Raw genomic sequence first — 19,880 nt, 5'->3', positions numbered from 1 at the left:
TGGAAACAGACCAATCACCTCTTGAGAGATTGTTTTGTTGCTGTTCCTGTACACAAGGGCCCTCAAACCTCAGTGCACCAATGTTCAAGTAATAAAAATATAAAAGCAGCAATGTGATTTAGAACAGTTAAAGGAGAAACCCAATGATTCCATCATCCAAGTCTTAATCACCTTGCAAATGACAAGTGTCTATGTACAAGGCAGTGTAGAATGTGTAATTTTGGCAAATTCATTCTACATATTAAAACTAGGCTTAAAGAAAAAGAAACATCAACAGATGGGCTGCTAAAGTTTATTACAAGATGTTAAACAAGTCATTAATCCACAATAATCTCGATTATATTTTGATTACAAGTTTAAACTAAAGCAGCTTTTAAAATTTAGTTAGGAACACCTAAAATTCCTAGCGTTTTCTTCAGGAAGTCAGTCATTAAGATGAAGTTTTGCTGGGCTCACTGGCATGCCTCTTCCTCACCATTTCTTGAGGCAGGATGCAGTTTATCTTCCCACTGAAAAAGAAAATTGTACCATTGATGCAGACTCATATACAAATAACAACCATCAAATTTGATAGTAATACACTCAAGTTGACATTTGGGTTTCACACCATCAGTTACTCCAATTATATATCCAGATTAAAGCCATTGTTTTCTGTCACAAACTATCTAAAATCCATCCCTCACTGTTGCCAACCTTTGGTATATGGCCAGAGGAAATTGGGATTACACATCCATGCCATGTGCATCTGAAAATTATTACCAGCCAACTTCCAACCAGGTTATTAAATGGATGTCTAGTCAAGATCTAATCTTACTACTGTAGTACAGTCAAGGATCAATTTAGGTCAACAAACTATTACAGCCTGTCACTTCTTGCAAGTCCAAAGGCAAAACAGCCTATTGGATGTCCAAATTAAACCACAGTTGGCTCACCCATCACTTTAGCACCTGTCAACTTGCACTGGCAAAGTAAAGCAATACCAACTCCCATCATGGTCTTCCAATACTCCATTTGGAGTCCAATTCAGGTTTCTTGACTATTTGGGAACAAACTTCCAAAATTAGTACCCAGTACATCAGCACTCTTCCTGGTCCACCCCAAAACTTGCCAGCTCCTTTCTTCCAACAAGCTCCAAAATATCTCCATGTTCTCACCTCTCTGAGGACTCAGTGAGAGTTGTCATTACTGGATGGTTCTGTGTTTTTCCAAAGAAAAAACTGATCCACCATTGGCCCGATGCAGACTTTGGTAATCCTATAAATACAAAAATTTATTATCAATCAACTTGTGTTTTTTTTTTAAAAAACAGGTCAGATAAACAAATCTTAATAGCCATAAACATGCTTCATCAGACAGCTTCACTTAAAGTCATGCTCGTGAACATCAAGCAAATAGTAAATTCTACAAAACAGTTCATGACCTCTGACGATGCAATGCATGGGTTCCCAACCTTTTTAACATCATGGACTCTAACTATTAACTGAGGGGTCTGTGGACCCCAGGTTGGGAACCCCTGAAATGTATTTCTTACATTTGACCAGTATAAACTTGCCATTAGAAATCTGAGTGAAATAACATCTTACTGGCCTCAATAATCAATACCACAACTATGCTAAAATGATTAGCATTTAATTCCATATTTCTATGGTACAGATTCAACTTAAAGTCAAGGCAAGATTCGTATATTGGTCACATTCTAGGAGCACAAAAGGGACGGGTTACACCTGAACCCGAGGATGACCATTATCCTTGCAGGCAGGTTTACTGAGCTGTTGGGGAGGGTTTAAACTAATTTGGCAGGGTGATGGGAACCAGAGTGATTGGGCTGATGGTTTTTACAAGCAGAGGCAGTGTGCTTTGACACTGTCAGAAGGACAGGCAGATGATAGGGAAAAATTGCAGCACTGGTTTAAGCAAAATTGAAGCAAAATCCTTATTACACAGGATAATGTTTATAGATTAGGGTACACAAGCCTATGGAGTTAATTTATAAAAGCAAATCTAGACATTCAAAACAGTAGATTTTTTTTGATTTATTCACTCTAATTTATAGAATGCCCAACTTAGTAGTCGTTGCTGAAATAAGATTATAGTTGTGAGTTTAACATCCAAGGATACAAATGGCACCAAAAGTATAGACAGGTAGGCATAAGGGGTAACATAGCTCCGTGGTAAAAAAAAAATGCAATCAAGTCCTTAGAGATGACATGATAGGAAGATGTAGAATCATTGTGGGAAGAGTTAAGAAACCACAAAGGTAAAAAGAACCTGATGGGAGTTATATACAAGCCTCCAAACAGCAGCCAGGATGTGGGCTACAAATTACAACAGGAGATAGAAAAGGCATGTCAAAAGATCAATGTTACAATAGTCATGGCAGATTTCAATATGCAGGAAGATTGGGAAAATCAGGTTGGTGCTAGACCCCAAGAAAAAAATTTGTAGAATGATTACAAGATAGCTTTTTAGAGCCATTTGTGGTTGAGACCACTAGGCAAACAGCAATTCTGAATTGGGTGTAAAGTCATGACTCAGATTTGATTAGGAAGCTTACAGTAAAGGAAACTTAGGAAGCAGTGATCATAATGATTGAATTCACCCTGCAGTTTGAGAGGGCGAGGCAAGGTCAGAAGTATCAATATTACAGTGGAGTAGAGTGAATTACAGAAGCACAAGAGGAGCTAGCTGAAGTTGATTGGAAGGATGCACCAGCAAGGATGACGGCAGAACAGCAATGCCTGGAGTTTTTGGGAGCAATTTGGAAGACAGGATAGATACATCCCGAAGTAGTATTCTAAAGGTAGGATGATGCAACCATGGCTGGCAAGGGATGTCAAAGACAAAAAAAGCAAAAGGGAAAGCATAATGGAGTGAAAATTAGTGGGAAGTTAATGGACCAGGAAACTTAAGAGGGGACAACTCAAGTAGTCTTGGGGGGGGGGGGGGGCGGGGAGTGAAATATGAAGATTAAGCTAGCCAGTAATACCTAACAGGACACCAAAACCTCTCTTCTCCCCCCCCCCCCCCCCCACCACCCCGATAAACAGTAAAAGAGGCAAGAGCAGATATTGGACTCTTGGAAAATGGCACTGGAGTTGACCATTGAAATGCTGGACAAACTGAATAAGTATTTTGTATCACTCTTCCCTGTGGAAGACACTAGTAGTATGCCAGACTTCAAGAGTGTCAGGTGGCAGAAGTGAGTGAAGTTGGTATTACGAGGGAGGTGGTGTCTGGGAAACTGAAAGGTCTGACGGTAGACAAGTCACCTGGACCAGATGGACTATACCTCAGGGTCCTGTAGGGGCAGGGGAACCCCTGGGTAAGAGGTAGCTGACGAGTCTAGAGGCATTAGTAATGATCTTTCAAGGTTCCATAGGGCTAGGAAATTGCAAATGGCACTCCACTCTTCAAGAAGGGGGAGGCAAAGAAAGGAAACTATAGGCCAGCTACCCTGACTTCAATGGCTGGAAACTCTACTGGGTGTTTGTTGTTGTTTTTTTAAAAATAGACCACCCAATAGCAACAGGGACATCAAGGAGCAGATAACGACAGATTCTGGAAAGGAGTAACAAAGTAACAATAACAGGGTTGTTGTGGTGAGAGATCATAACTTCCCAAATATTAATTGGCATTTCCCTAGGATGAGGGGTTTAGAAGGGGTGGAGTTTGTTAGGTGTGTTCAGGAAGGTTTCTTGATGCAATATGTAGATAAGTCTACAAGGCTATACTTGATCTGGTATTGGGAAATGAACCTGGTCAGGTGTCAGGTCTCTCAGTGGGAAAGCATTTTGGAGACTTGTGATCACAATTCTATCTCCTTTGGAGGGGGATAGGAACAGACAAGTTAGGGAAATGTTTAATTAGAGTAAGGGGATATATGTGGCTATCAGGCAGGAACTTGGAAGCATAAATTGGAAACAGATGTTCTCAGGGAAACGTATGGAAGAAATGTGGCAAGTGTTCAGGGATATTTGCGTGGGGTTCTGCATAGGTATGTTCCATTGAGACAGGGAAAGGATGGTAGGGTACCGGAACCGTAGGGTACAGAAAAAGGCTGTTGTAAATCTAGTCAAGAAGAGGAGTTTATGAAAGGTTAAAAAAAAACTAGGGAATGAGAGATCTAGAAGATTACAAGGCTAGCAGGAAGGAGCTTAAGAAGGAAATTAGGAGAGCCAGAAGGGGCCATGAGAAGGCCTTGGCAGACAGGATTAAGGAAAACCCCAAGGCATTCTACAAGTATGTGAAGAGCAAGAGGATAAGACATGAGAGAATAGGACCAATCAAGTGTGACAGTGGAAAAGTGTGTACGGAACTGGAGGAGATGGCAGAGGTTCTTAATACTTTGCTTCAGTATTAACTATAGAAAAGGATCTTGGCAATTGTATGGATGACTTGCAGTGGACTGAAAAGCTTGACCATGTAGGTATCAAGGAAGAGAATGTGCTGGAACTTTTGGAAAGCATCAAGTTGGATAAGTCACCGGGACCAGACGGGATTTACCCCAGGCTACTGTGAGAAGCGAGGGAGGAAATTGCTGAGCCTCTGATGATGATCCTTGCATCATCAATGAGGACAGGAGAGGTTCCAGAGGATTGCTGATGTTTTTCCCTTATTCAAGAAAGGGAGCAGAGATGGCCCATGAAATTATAGACCAGTGAGTCTTACTTCAGTGGTTGGTAAGTGGATGGAGAAGATCCTGAGAGGCAGGATTATGAACATTTGGAGAGGCATAATATGATTAAGAATAGTCAGCAAGGCTTTGTCAAAGGCAGGCCATGCCTTACAAGCCTGACTAGATATTTTGAGGATATGACTAAACACATTGATGAATGTAGAGCCGTAGATGTAGTGTACATGGATTTCAGCAAGGCATTTGATAAGGTACTCCATGCAAGGCTTATTGAGAAAGTAAGGAGGCATGGGATCCAAGGGGACATTGCTTTGTGGATCCAGAATTGACTTAGCCACAGAAGGCAAAAAGTGGTTGTAGACGGGTCATATTCTGCATGGAGATCAGTGACCAGTGGTGTGCCTCAGGGATCTGTTCTGGGACCCCTACTCTTTGTTATTTTTATAAATGATCTGGATGAGGAAATGGAGGGATGGGTTAGTAAATTTGCTGATGACACAAGGTTGGGGATGTTGTGGATAGTGTGGAGGGTTGTCAGAGGTTAGAGTGGGATATTGATTGGATGCAAAACTGGGCAGATGAAGTTCAACCCAGATAAGTGTGAGGTGGTTCATTTTGGTAGGTCAACTATGATGGCAGAATATAGCATTAATGGCAAAACTCTTGGCAGTGTCGAGGATCAGAGGGATCTTGGGGTCTGAGTCCATAGGACACTCAAAGTTGATACATAGGTCAACTCTGGTTAAGGCATACGGTGCATGGGTCTTCAAACTCAATTGTGGGATTGAGTTTAAGAGCTGAGAGGTAATGTTACAGCTATATAGGACCCTGGTTAGACCCCATTTGGAGTACTGTGCTCAATTCTGGTCATCTCACTACACGAAGGACATGGAAACCATAGAAAGAGTGCAGAGGAGATTTACAAGGATGTTGCTTTTTCTTCTTAGAGTGATGGGGGATGAGAGGTGTATAAGATAATAAGAAGCAATGATCATGTGAATAGTCAGAGGTTTTTCCCTAGGGCTGAAAAGGCTAGCATTAGAGGGCATATTTTTAAGGTGCTTAGAAGTAGGAACAGCGATGTCAGGGGTAAATTGTTTTTTTCCCCCAAAATAAACGCAGAGGGTGGTGAGTGCATGGAACGGACTGCTGGCAGCAGTGGTGGAGGTAGAAACGATAGGGTCTTTTAGAGACTACTGGATGGATATGTGGAGCTTAGAAAAATAGAGGGCTATGGGTAAGCCTAGGTAGTTCTAAGGTAAGGCCATGTTCAGCACAGCTTTGTGGGCCGAAGGGCCTGTATTGTGCTGTAGGTTTCTACGATTCTAAAGATGTTTGAGCCAATTGTTAACGATGTGGTTTCAGGGTATTTGGAGGGACATGACAAAATAAATTGAAGTCAGCATGGCTTCCTTAAGGGAAAATCTTGCCTGACAAACCTGTTGGAATTATTTGAGGAAAAACCAAGCAGGGTAGACAAAGGAGAATCAGTGGATACTGTATATTTGGATTTTCAGAAGGCTTTTGACAAGGTGCTATACATGAGGCTGCATAACAAGATAGAGCCCACACTATTACAGGAAAGATACTAACATGGATAGAGCATTAGCTGATTGATAGGAGGCAACGAATGGGAATAAAGAGTCTATTCTGGTTGGTTGCAGGTGACTAGTGGGGTTCCACAGTGGTTAGTATTAGGACCACTTCTTTTTACGTATGTCAATTATTTAGTTGATAGAATTGATGGCTTTGTAGCCAGGTTTGCAGATGATATGAAGATAAGTGGAGGTGCAGGGAGTCTGCAGGACTTGGACAGATTAGCAGAATAGGCAAAGGAGCTGCGATGGAATAGTGTTGGGAAGTGCATGGTCATGCACTCCGGTAGAAGAAATAAAAACAAGACTATTTTCTAAACAGGGAGAAAATTTGAAAACTCAAGGTGCAAAGGGACGGGAGCCCTCATGCAGGATTTCTTACTGTGAGCAGTTTTGGGCCCCTTATTTAAGAAAGGATTTGCTGACTTTGGAGAGAATTCAGAAGAGGCTCATGAGAATGATTCCACAAATGAAAGGCTTATCATTTGAGAAGTGACTGATGGCTCAGGGCCTTTACTTGCTGGAATTTAGAAAAACTGGTCAGAATCCCATTGAAAGTTGTCAAATGTTGAAAGGCCTAGATAGAGTGGATGTGGAGAGGATGTTTCCTATGGTCAGGGATTCTAGGTACCAGCCTCAAAATGGAGTGAGATCCATTTAGAATGGAGATGGGGATGAACTTCTTTAGCCAGAGAGTAGTGAATCTGTGGAATTCTGTGAAGGCCAGGTCATTGGGTGTAATTAAGGCAGAGATTGATAGGTTTTTGATTAGTCAGGGTATGAAAGGTTACAGGGAGAAGGCAGAGAAATGGGTCAGTCACGATGAGATGGCAGAACAGATTCAGTGGGCCAAATGGCCTAATTCTGCTCCCATGTTTTATGGTTTCACATTTCTTCCTGAAAAAATTGGTGCAAAATCCCTATTACACAGGATAACATTTGTTGATTAAGGTACACAAGCCTATGGAGTTAATTTATGAAAACAAATGCAGATATTCAAAAGAGTAGATTTTTTGGTTTATTAACTTTCATGTTTATAGAAGGCCCAACTTTATTCTCCCAACTCTACAGATTTGTGACAAATCACTAATTATCTTGTTTCACAAATTGCTGAAAGCTGGTACAAATTTTCATTGTTCAAATTAAAATTCACATGGCAATCCCTACTGATAAAAATCTCAGTAGACAAAATTTGGTAAGAAGCATCTTGGAAGACTGGCCGAGTTAGAAACAATCAAAGAGTAATACAACATGGTTACAGGCCCTTTGGACAACATGTCACTATTGAGCAGTGCTTACCTAGATAGTCCCAACATTTTGTGCTCAGCCCAAATCCCTCTACACATCACCCCTGCCTGTACTTAGAGGTACTTAAATGATTGATTGTACCTGCCTCAACCACCTCCAGTAACCTTTTCCATATATTCACCAATCTCTGCATAAAAAGGTTGCCCAACCACCTCACCCCAGCTTTGGACTCACTACTGTGGAGAAAAACTCCTACCAACCACCTTATCACAATTATAAATATTTCTGTAAGGTCACCCCAGTTTATATTAAAGAATATAGGCCTAGCCTTGGCTCTCCCAGTAACTTAGGCCCCCTTGCCTGGCAACATCCTGAAAATTTTTGTCCTCTTTCCAGTTTAACCAGATCCTTCCTGGAACAGGTGACTAAAACTGTACACAGCATTCCAACTGTGGCCTCAATGACATTCAACTGCAACATAATATGCCAGCTCCTGTACTGAAAGCTCTGACTGATGAAGACCAACATGCTAAATGACTTACACCAACTTGTCTACCTGTGATGCCACTTACAATGATCATGCACTAGTACTCCAAAAAACCATTTCATGACACTCCCCAATATCCTACTATTCACAGTACATGTCCCACACTGGCTTGACTTTTCAACATGCATCACCTCACACTTGAGTATTGAAATCTATTTGTCACTCCTTTATCCACCTCCCTAGCTGATCTATAATAATCTTTACTTTCAATACCACCCAATTCCCAGTTTAACTCCTAGCTGAACACCAGACACAGATGGGCAACTCCCACATTACAGCATTTCAGGTAATGAGAATTCAGTTGAATTCATAAATCACTACCAAAAACCTGAGATACAGAATAAATTAATTGTTCCTAGAATGAGAGAATTTTATTATCTAGAGTAAGCATTTCTTGACACATACCAATGTGGCTTCAAATCACAGCAAATCAGAATCATGATTTTTTTTTTTAATTATCATAGCAGCTCCCCTAGACAACAACTTTAATTAGATCTGTTTGAAACAAAACAAGAAATCAAGCATACTGCTCAGCTCAGTGTTACTACTTCTTAACGTATTATGCAAAATGATTAGCTAAAAATCCTCTTACCTGGGTGGTGTGGAATCACTTCCCCAATGTGCTCAGAGCTGCCACAGGAGCTATTACTGGAAGCTGAACCAAGGCGCCCTGGAATTGGGGAGATTTGTTCTTTAAGTCAAGTAATTCTCATGCATTATCTTTCCCCCAGACACCTGGAACTTCAATCTCAAATATGTCCAATAGATTTATGAAAAACAAAATTCACACTTTCCTTGCAAACAAAGCTGCTTGAAGCTCTGAAAGACTCAACAGCACCTTCCTCAGGGTACACTGCGTACAAAGTGTTCAAATCTTACTTTGGGGTTCCAGGTGATATTGGCACAACTTGGCTAAAATCAGTTATTAAAGTTGTGAGAGCAAGTTCAAACAAAACAAGTTGAATTACACTACGCCCAACATCTTTCTCTACTGAATTCAGTTAGTCTAGTAACCTTGCAATGTCCTGAGTTAAGTGACCAGATGCATTTAGTATGTCAACTTGAAGGGAGACAACTAAAACATTGAATAGGCAACTTTCACTAAAAGGAAATCAACATTAAAAAGTATAACAAATCACTTTATTCCTCCATCAACCCCCCCCCCCCCATGGGAAAGAATTAAACAATGGGAAAAGCTAAAAACTGTTGACAGCATTAATTAACTAGGTTAAAATTTTAACATTTTAACATGGGTTAAAATTCTTTTGCCACCTGTGCTTATTCTTCCTAAGAAGGAAATAAACAAGGACACTCATCCCATGTGACCATAAAAGCCCAATTGCCACAGGGAGAAAAGAAAGCTGGTAACTGAATACCTGCATCATAAAGTTGCCCACCATCATTCACGTTTTCACTAAACCAGTAAGGATGAATTAATTTGAAAAGAAAGGTTTGACATTTAATGCAAGTTAGTTCTCCCTGTTGGAAAGTCAACTATAAGTAGCCAAAACAGTTAATTTATAATCCATTACTCCTTTTTCCTCCACATTGTAGAAAGTGTTCTTTGCCACTGAAAAAAAAATACTTACTCCTGTAATAATCATGGGTTGCTGCAAGTGATCCAGTCGATGGAATGGATGCCATTAGGACTTTCCAATTAAGTTTCCAGATGGTAACCTTGAAACAGCAGCAGGAACAGCATTTAAATTAAGAATTTTAAATCAAACTTGATTACTTCTATAAAATTAATGTCACTTCTACTTTACTGGTCAGAATCAGCCTCCATCAGTATCAATAAAAAGCATAAATACTACACAATCTTCAATTGTTGCACAAAGCACTAATCAAGTCAAAAGAAAAATTTATCTCAAGGATAACACTTCAATAAAGCACTTTATATTCCAGTTGGGTAGCTTCCAGAACTACGAATGACAGACACAGACAGACACACTTAGAATCTCAGCCCAAAATTCAGCTTCTGTTTTTGCCTTCCCAGATGCTAATTGACACCCTGAGTTCTGTCGAGATTACAGCATCGGCAGTCTGTTTTGGTTTAAACCTGAAATCTAAAGACTGATTAAGCAGTTAAGCCTACAAAGGTAGAAAAAATATCCAAAGTAAAAGAATTGTCAACATCACAGTAAGAGACGCTTGCAGATTAAACTGAGGCAAGTCCAAAATAAACAAGGAGCTGGAAACTTGTTTTTAAACTGGGATATATTTAGACTGTTTACTCAGACTAGGTAATATCTGAACAGTTGGCTTACAGTAACAGGCCTGTTTAACAGCACAACTGAACCAAAATTCTAAATTTTCGATTATCAAAATCTAAATTATCCAGTAATTCAGGAGGTAATTCGCCAAATTTAGTAATTTACAAACTACAAGGGGAAAACTGACAATAGAGATTCAGTGATATCACTCGAAGATCCCCAAACTCAAAACAAGTTTATCGATACTGCAGTGTGTCGAGGTGTACAAGTCAGAATTTAAAGTATACCTTCGATTAGTTACGACATTCAACAAGTTAAGCAAACTCTACTAATCTACAAACTATAAACAGTAACAGTGCAAGAAACATTTTACAGAGACTGTCAGGCAACATTTAGAAATTAATAATTACTTGCGTACTGTCCTTAAATTTCTGCTATTTTACATGCAAGCTGCCAATAACAAGTTGCTTTGAAATCATCAATTTCCCCAAACTTTAAAGACAATTTTAACAAAATGGTCCATGCTTTGTTAAACAAAACAATTGCTCTACAAAGCTGCTTGCGGTTCAGATCAGGTCGAGTTAACAGCCGGGGGAAGGCTGAGTAGGCTTAAAAGTTGCTGATGCGATTTGCGAGGGGAAGGACGTGAATAACGTGGTGAAAGACTGGGGTAACTACACTAAAGCCGCACCCGAAGTCGCCCGAGCCCAAGAGGAGGCGAAGATCTACTTCAGGGGAGAGACAACAGTGCTCTCCGGGCACTGCAGGCCATCGTCCGCCCGAGCCCGGCACTACGGATAAAACCCTCTATCACCCGGGAATCCAACCCCTCTTCCCAGGGAACTGCCCAACTGAGGGAGTGCCCGGAGGGCCTACTCTCGGCACCGCCGCATCCCCGCGACCCCCAGTTACCTTAGATGCGACCCACACCAAACAGGAATCCGAGAGCTTTAACTGAAGAAGGCAAACGCTAGGCTATAGGGCCCATTTGAAACAGTTAGTGGCACGAAGCGATCCAATTGACACAAGTTTCCTCTCTTTTCTAGGCGAACAGCTGCGCGCCGCTCCCTTTTATAGCCGCAGACAGCGCTGGGCATGGCCGCCCGTCAATCATCACGGGCACCAGCCCCTTTTATTTCCCTCCACCAATTAGCAGCGAATATTCTGTTACCAGGGTTGATATGCACACGCATGATGTAATTTCTCAGAGAACCTTCGAGAGCGGCAGTGCAGAAGCTATGCATCAGCTTCCCTGGTGGTCTAGTGGTTAGGATTCGGCGCTCTCACCGCCGCGGCCCGGGTTCGATTCCCGGTCAGGGAACAGCTTGTCATTTTTATCCTGTTAATTTTTATGTTATATATATTGACAAGGGGGGAAAAAAAGAATTTGAAGCGAAAATATAACGGAAGGAGCAACATCATCTTTATCTGAACCAGAAGAGATTCCGCAAATACTAGAAAGTCTAGAGTAATCTACAAAATGCTGAAGGAACTCAGATTAAAGAGGGGTCCTAGACCTGGGGCCGAACGTCGACCGTTCATTCCTCTCCATAGATGCTGCCTGAACTGCATTTCCTCCAGTATTTTGTGTGTGTGTATTGGGTTAATGTTCTTTATTTATTTGGTTGTTATTGAATGTAACTTGAAAATCTGTTCAGCGTATCTGCACATAAATACGTATAGTTTTGGGGGGAGGGGGGAAAAAAAGGAACCTTCCCTGACCGGGAATCGAACCCGGGCCGCGGCGGTGAGAGCGCCGAATCCTAACCACTAGACCACCAGGGAACTCTGCAACAACAATTTGCAATGTTCGTCTTCTGGTGATGATTTAAAGATATTGACTATTTTCATTGATTTTTTTTTAGGTAAAATGAATAGACATTTACCCTCTAAACCTAAAGTACACTGCAGATGCTGTGGTCAAATCAACACGTACAAACGTCCTGACGAAGGGTCTCGGCCCGAAACGTTGACTGCTCGTTCCCACGGTTGCTGCCCGACCTGCTGAGTTCATCCAGCTTGTTTGTGCCCTCTAAACTTGTTTCACTACCCAGGACAATCATGACCTTCCAACTTGTTGGCTTATGTTTCGAAATCCACCAGTGCCTTGGGTATGAATTGTGCTGAAGTATAGGATTGGTTCAAGCGTAACTTTCTGTAAGAAGTTGGATAAGTAGCTACACGTATGCAAAACAAATTAGACATCACACGTTCGAGGTGTATTTAGACACCATTTTGAATCTCTGGATTATTATCTGGCTCACTAATTGCCATAGTATCCTAGCAAATCGTTTCAAGTAGGATTGTTTATAGTGAAGCAAGATACTAATAAGGAGTAAGAAAAAGAGAAAGTAACATTGTCTTCAGGAAAGAGTGATGATGGTACGGTTGAATTTTGGATAAAGATCGAAAATAATTTTTAATTTAAAAAAGGGAGAGATAATGAGATGTGATTTGGTCATGCTGAATTAGTTCTGATGAAAGCCCTTGGACCTGAAATGCCATCATCTCTGTTTCTCTTACAACAGACGCGGTCTGGCTTGCTGAGGACATCCAGTATTTTCTTTATTTATATAAACTGAGAATCTATTTTATGTGACAACAAATGAGCTAAGATTTGGAAAAAAAAAATTATTAAACAGGTAAATCTCAGCCCGGTCAAGTTAAATGCAACATTCAGCCAAACGGAAAGGAAAGGAAAGGAGTTGGTAGCAGCTTGTACGCGGCAACTAGAAAGAGCATACAGGAAATCTTTCAGAAATAGTGAACAAGTCTAAAGTGAATGAAATTAGGATTAAAAAAAATAAAACGGAGAAGTCAATGAGATGAAATAGTAATGAACCCCAAGACCAGAAGACCCTTATATCCAAAGGTTTTAAAGGAACTAGTTGCAGAGGTAGTGGAATCAATGCGTTTTATTATAAAACTCGACAGATTATATAATGCTTGAAAGATAGCAGATGCAACCTCACTATTTAAAAAAAGGAAGAGAAATACAGGGAATGACCAACCAGTTAGCCCTATATCACTAGATGGACATAAGTGCAGTATTAAGGAAGTGGTAGCAGGAAATTTGGAAAATAATCATAACATTGAGTAGAGTTAGCATGGACTTATGAAAGGGAAATTATGCTTGCCAAATTTGTTGGAGTTCTTTGAGATTGCAGTTATCAGAATAGATAAAGGAAACAAGTTGATGTGGCATATTTGAACTTCCAGAAGGCCTTTGATTAAGTACCACATGGACAATTTAGCCCATTGAGTTTGCTCCATCATTTCATCATGGCTGTTCCATTTCCCTCTCAGCTCCAGTCTCCTGCTTTCTCCTGTAACCCTTCATGCCCTGACTAATCAAGAACTTTTCAACCTCTGCCTTAAATATACCCAGTGACTTGGCCTCCACAGCCACCTGTGGCAACAAATTCCACAGATTTGCACTCTTTGACTAAAGAAATTCCTCCTCATCGCTGTTCAAAATGGATGTCCCTCTATTCTGAGACTGTGCTCCTGGTCCTAGACTACCCCACCACAGAAAACATCCACTCTATTTTGGCTTTCACATTCCATATGTTTCAATGAGATCCTCCCTCATTCTTCTGAGTTCCAGTGAGCACAGGCCCAGAGTGCTCTTCAGTCCTCATATGGTAACCCGTTCATTCCTGGAATCATTCACGTGAATGTCCTCTGAACCCTCCCTAATGTCAGCATAGCCATTCTTAACTAAGGGGCCCAAAACTGCTCACAATGCTCCAAGTGAGGCCTTACCAGTTCCTTATAAAGCCTCAACATTACATCTTTGTTTTTATATTCTAGTCCTCTAGAAATGAACGCTAACATTGCATTTGCCTTCCTCACCACCCACTCAACCTGCAAACTAACCTTCAGGGAATACTGCACAGGGACTCACAAGTAACTTTGCACATCAGATTTTAGAATTTTCTCTCCATTTGTGAACTGTTGCTGTAATCCCTCTAATCTAAAAGAAATGGTCCCAACACAGACCCCTGTGGAACACCACTAGCCACCAGCTGCCATCCAGAAAAGGCTCCCTTTATTCCGACTCTTTACCTCCTGCCAATCAGCCAATGCTCTATCCATGCTAGTACCTTTCTTGGGCTCTTATCTTTTTAGGCAGCCTTATATACAACACTTTGTCAAAGGCCTTCTGAAAATTCAAGTACATATCATCCACCTATTCACCTTTGCCTGTCCTGCTCAAAGAATTCCAACAGATTTGTCAGGCAAGATCTTCCCTTAAGGAAACCATTCTGACTTTGACCTATTTTATCATGTGCCTCCAAGTAACCTGAAACCGCATCCTTAAGAATCAACTCCAATATCTTCCCAACCACTGATGTCAGACTAATTGGCCTGTAATTTCCTTTTTTCAACCTCTCTCCCTTAGAGAGACATTTGCAATTTTTCAGTCTCAGGAAGCATACCAGAATTTATTGATTCCAGAAAGATGCCCCCAGAATCCCTTCAAACACCTCTTTCAGAACCCTGGAGTGTACACCATCTGGTCCAGGTGATTTATCTACCTTCAGTTTCCCAAACACCTTCTACCCTAGTAATGGCAACTTCACTCACTTCTGCCCCCTAGCACATTCGAACTTCCAACATAATTGCTTGTGTCTTCCACAGTAAAGACTGATGATAAAATACTTATTCAGTTTCTCCGCCATTTCCTTGTTCCCCATTACTACTTCTCCAACATCATTTTCAGTGGTCTGATATCTACTCTTGCTTCACTTTTACTCTATATCTCAGAAGAATCTTTTGGTAAACTCTTTAATATTATTGGCCAGCTTACCTTTGTATTCCATCTTTATAACTTTTTCAGTTGCCTTCTGTTTTTAAAATTTCCATATCCCCAAACTTCCTACTAATTTTTGCTATATTATATGCCCTCACTTTTACTTTTATCTTGTCTTTGACTTCCCTTGCCAGTCATAGTTGCATCATCTTAGGAATACTCCTTCTTTGGGATGGATGTATCCTGTGCCTTCCAAATTGCTCCCAGGAACTTCAGGCATTGCTGCACTGCCATCATCCCTGCTAGTGTCCCCTTCCAATCAACTATGAGAGATCCTCTCTCATACCTCTGTAATTCTCTTTATTCCACTGTAATACTGATGCATCTGACTGTAGATTCTCCCTCTCAGATTGCAGGATGAATGCTATAATATTATGATCACTGTCCTAAGGGTTCCTTTACCTTAAGTTCTCTAATCATTACACACCAGCCAATCTAGAACAGCTATACTATAGTGGGCTCAACCAGGATGACACAAGATGACTCTTTTAGTTGGGAAGTGGACTCAGTGCTTTTGTGACTGAAAGTGGGATAGTCTGGAAATAGCATGCAGACAGCCCATGTTTTCACTGAATGACTTGATCAAGGGGATAAATATCCTACTCCTTTTTCTCTGTTCCACAATGTTTAGAAAGATTTAAACTGAAGACATTTATTTTGTTATCTTGTAGACATGCAGCAGCCATCATCTAGGATCCCCACCACCCAGGCTGTACTTTTGCTCTCGCTGCTGCCATCGAGGAGATACAGCAGCAAACCACCAAGTTCAAGAACAGTTACCATCAGGCTCCTGAACCATCACTGACCTCAACACTGAACTTGCATAAAAGAATGCAGACATGGTCAAGAGGTTCAGTTGTTGCTCAGGCCAAATATCAGAATGGGGATGAAGTGTGATCTATGTGACTTTGACTGTAGAATGACTGTTGGTGCCAGAAGGGGCGGTTTGATTATCTGAGGAAATGCTGATCTCTTCAGATTTTTATGGACAGCAGTCTCTAATGTTCACAGAGAATGGTGTGAAAAACAAAAAAAAAATCCAGTGAGCAGCATATCTGTGGACAAAAAAGCCTTGTTATTGAGAGAAATCAGAGGAGAATGCCCAAACTGGTTTAAGATGACAGGTAGGCAACAGTAACCACACGTTACAACAGTGGTGTGCAGAGTATCTCTGAATGCACAACACATTGAATTTTGAAGTGGATGGACTACAACAGCAGAAGACCACGAACATACACTCAGTGACCACTTTATTAAGTACATGGGATTCCTAATAAAGTGGCCACTGAGTGCATGTACTTACAGTAGATAATAAATTTACTTTGAACTTTGTTGTCTAAAACAGCCTATCAAAACAGTGCACAAAGGGATTAATGCAAATACATTTGACCATGCTGCATTGATCTAATTTAACCGTCTTGGTTCAGAAATACCATTGGAGATATGAATGACTCTAATAATAGGCTATTCCTCTTCTTTCTATTGTAACAAACTGGTAATCAATTTAAAATAAAGTTAATGGTTATGCTAAAATTCCACAGAGCACAATGCAGATATATTAAGCAGTCATCTACTAATATAATCATCAGTACTTTTTAGCTTAATAATGAACAATTTTCATTACTACTTGCTTAGTTAGGAAGCTAAGTGGATTATTTTCTATTACAGATCCCACACAATGGTAATCTCCAGGTGATATAAAGACATCATTGTCAAAAGGATATTTTAAAGCCACTCCCTTTGAGTGCATTCAGCAGCAGCTCATTGAAACAATGGGTTACAAGAGTTTATTAACCAACAGTGTACACATAGTGCAATTCAACCTAACCAGTATTTGAACTTAGATTGCATGATCCACCAGAATCATATTAAAATTAAAAAAAAAACAAAGGTTGGAATATATAGAAAGCCATTGAATATAAAGGGTGAAAGATTAGACTCGCTCACATTGAGAATGATCATTACCTGGCTCTTCTACAGCATAAGTGTCACCTGGCATATAGCCACCCATGTCTGAATGCTGCCTAGGTCATGCTACACTCTAGCACAGACTGCTTCATGGGATGAGAGGATGCAGACATAATTGAAGAGTGTGCAATCATTATTGAGCGCTGTCCTTCAGAATTTATGATAGAAGATCATTAATGAACCAGCTGGAGGTAGTTGAGCTGGGAAGCTGCCCCAAGGAACTCCTGTAATGAAGAACTGGGGCAGGGACGGTGGATCACCATTATACTCTTTTTTGCAAGGTACTACTCCAGCCATTTTGTTTTCCCATTGATGGCCCCTGACTTTAGATTTATCAGTGATCCTCAAAGCCACACTCTGTCAAATGCTGCCTTGCCACCAAGAGTAGTGACTCCTGCTCACCTCTGGAATTCAGCTCTTTGGTTCATCTATTATGACATCATAATCACAACAGGCCAATTATATAATGAATAAAGTCCATTCAACCCCCTCCCCACCCCCACTCCTTGCGACTGATCTTGGCGCCACTCCCCTCTCTAACCTTGATTCACCTGTTTCACAACATCCCAAAATCTACTCTTACCTCATGAGTATCCTACTGAATGGTCAAACACCTATTTTGATGCATCAGCTGGGGGGGGGAGGGAAGAGACATTATCTCTGCATCTATTTTGTCAATACCTGCAAGAATTTTGTATGTGACAGTGAACTGACCTCTCATTCATGTTAATTTTAAAGAGTTTTGGCTCGGCTTGCTTAACTCCTACCTTCAGCATTTAATATAGCAGGCATTGTAGACAGTGTAAAAGGTTATCAATAATTACAGTGGGTTTTTGATCAGCCTGGTAAGTACAATGAGGAATGGCAAATTAAGTTTAATTCAGATAAGAACAATGAGCTGAATTTTGGGAAGACAAATGAAAGTAGCGCTTTCACAGTGAACAGTAGAGCCCTTAAGAGTTTTGTAGAACAGAGGGACTTAGGACTACATGAAAGTGGTGACACAGGGACACAGATATGAAGAAGGCTTTTGATACAGTTGCTTTCATCAGTCAGAACACTGAGTTCAGAAGCTGGAAAATTAAATTACAGTTCTACAAGATGTTGGCGAGGCCACACTTGGAGTACTTCGTTCAGTTTTGGTTATCCTGTTATAGAAAAGATGTCATTAAGCTGGAAAAAGTGCAGAAGGGCACAGTTTTAAGGTGAGGGAGGAAAGATTTCCTTTCTCACTGCCATCACAGAGATCATCCTCATATCAGCCAGTACTGTCTGGTTTGATGCAGCATCCTCATACAATGCACAAAAACTAGAGCAAACTGTCAGGTCAGCGGAGAAGACCATTGGTAGCTGTCTATCATCACTGCAGGACTTGCATGTATCCAGGACAAAGAACTAGCAAGAAAAATCATGGTGGACACTACCCACTCAGCAAACTGCCTTTTCCAAAACAACACGTACAACAAGCTGGAGAAACTCAGCAGGTCGGGCAGCATCCGTGAAAGTGAGCAGTCAACATTTCGGGCCGAGACCCTTTGTCAGGACTGAAGAGGGAGGGGGCAGGGGTCCTATAAAGAAGGTGGAGGGAGGGTGGGAAGAAGGCTGGTAGGTGCCAGGTGAAAAACCAGTAAGGGGAAAGATCAAGGGATGGGGGAGGGGAAGCAGGGAGGGGGTAGGCAGGAAAGGTGAAGAAGGAATGTAAAGGGAAAGCGGAAGGTAGTAGAAGGCGGCAGAATCATGAGAGAGGTGATAGGAAGCTGGAAGAGGAGGCAGATTGAAACTGGGGTGGGGGAAGGGAGAGGGAGGGGAATTACTGGAAGTTGGGGAATTCAATGTTCATGCTAAGGGGCTGGAGACTACCCAGACGGTATAAGAGGTGTTGCTCCTCCAACCTGAGTTTGGCCTCATCATGGCAGTAGAGGAGGCCATGTATGGACATATCCAAGTGGGAATGTGAAGCAGAGTTGAAGTGGGTGGCAAACGGGAGATCCTGTCTGTTGTGGCGGATGGAGTGGAGGTGCTCGACGAAGCAGTTCCCCAATCTGCATTGGGTCTTGCCGATGTAGAGGAGGCCGCACCGGGAGCACCAGATGCAATAGATTACCCCGACAGACTCACAAGTGAAATGTTGCCTCACCTGGAAGGACTGTTTGGGGCTCTGAATGGTGGTAAGAGAGGAGGTGTAGGGACAGGTGTAGCACTTATGCTTGCAGGGATAATGAACCAGGTGGGAGATCTGTGGGGAGGGATGTGTGGACCAGGCAGTTGCAGAGGGAACAATCCAGCATCTGCAGTGTACTTCGTGTGTGGCTTTTCCAAAAGTTCCCTTCTGGAAAGTGCTATAGGGCTGTTAAAACACAAACTTAGTGGCATCTTAACAGTTTCCTTTAACAGACAGTTAACCTAATCAACCATTCTAGTTAGCCCACCACACCCCCCCCCCCATTGCCTTAGTCAATGGATATCATCGTAAACACTTTAAGCCATTTTTCATAATACTGTTTACATTGTAAATACATTGTTGTAATTATGCATTTTATTCCATATCCATACTTTAATTTCATTTTATAAGTTTCTATTCTTCATAATTGCTGAATGTTGTTTTTTGCTGCGTGTCCCACCATTGCACCACAGCAAGTTGAACTTCCGATAATTGCCCATCCTCCTCTCCTTCACATTCCCCGTTCTTGTTTCCTCTCACAGCTTCTCTCCTTACCTGCCCATCACCTCCCTCTGGTGCTCCTCCGCCTTCCCTTTCGTCCATGGTCTGCTGTCCCCCTTCTCCAGCCCTTTACCTCTTCAACTAATCCACTTCCCAGCTCTTTACTTCACCACCTCCCCCTCCCCGTTCCACCCATCA

The 19,880-nt window shown here is 41.4% G+C and overlaps 1 protein-coding gene, 1 long non-coding RNA gene and 2 other non-coding genes across 4 annotated transcripts in view; 2 read left to right on the top strand and 2 right to left on the bottom strand.

The window, feature by feature from the left end:
• LOC140736092 (uncharacterized) overlaps positions 1-19,880 on the top strand; it is a 28,143-nt gene that overhangs the window by 4,547 nt on the left and 3,716 nt on the right. The window lies entirely within an intron of this gene.
• Positions 277-11,304, bottom strand: ppdpfb (pancreatic progenitor cell differentiation and proliferation factor b). Its single transcript, XM_073061843.1, has 5 exons — positions 11,149-11,304; positions 9,613-9,700; positions 8,616-8,693; positions 1,155-1,254; positions 277-509 (listed from the first exon to the last, which is right to left on the bottom strand). The coding sequence occupies exons 2-5, from the start codon at positions 9,665-9,667 to the stop codon at positions 431-433; spliced, it is 312 nt and encodes a 103-aa protein (XP_072917944.1). The 5' UTR covers positions 9,668-9,700; positions 11,149-11,304; the 3' UTR covers positions 277-430.
• trnae-cuc (transfer RNA glutamic acid (anticodon CUC)) lies at positions 11,486-11,557 on the top strand. Its single transcript has one exon. It is a non-coding gene; the product is annotated as a tRNA-Glu (tRNA).
• Positions 11,950-12,021, bottom strand: trnae-cuc (transfer RNA glutamic acid (anticodon CUC)). Its single transcript has one exon. It is a non-coding gene; the product is annotated as a tRNA-Glu (tRNA).

The sequence above is a fragment of the Hemitrygon akajei genome, chromosome 11 (assembly GCF_048418815.1).
Source record: "Hemitrygon akajei chromosome 11, sHemAka1.3, whole genome shotgun sequence".
In the NCBI taxonomy this organism is placed as follows: domain Eukaryota; kingdom Metazoa; phylum Chordata; class Chondrichthyes; order Myliobatiformes; family Dasyatidae; genus Hemitrygon; species Hemitrygon akajei.
This window is presented reverse-complemented; position numbering and strand designations above follow the sequence as displayed.

Bases quoted from the DNA above. Each gene is read 5' to 3' on its own strand.
- ppdpfb (XM_073061843.1), bottom strand. From the start codon at position 9,667: ATGGCATCCATTCCATCGACTGGATCACTTGCAGCAACCCATGATTAT. The intron at 8,694-9,612 runs GTAAGTATTTTT...CCCCAATTCCAG, and splicing joins AACCCATGATTATTACAGGA to GGCGCCTTGGTTCAGCTTCC. The intron at 1,255-8,615 runs GTAAGAGGATTT...TTGTATTTATAG, and splicing joins AGTGATTCCACACCACCCAG to GATTACCAAAGTCTGCATCG.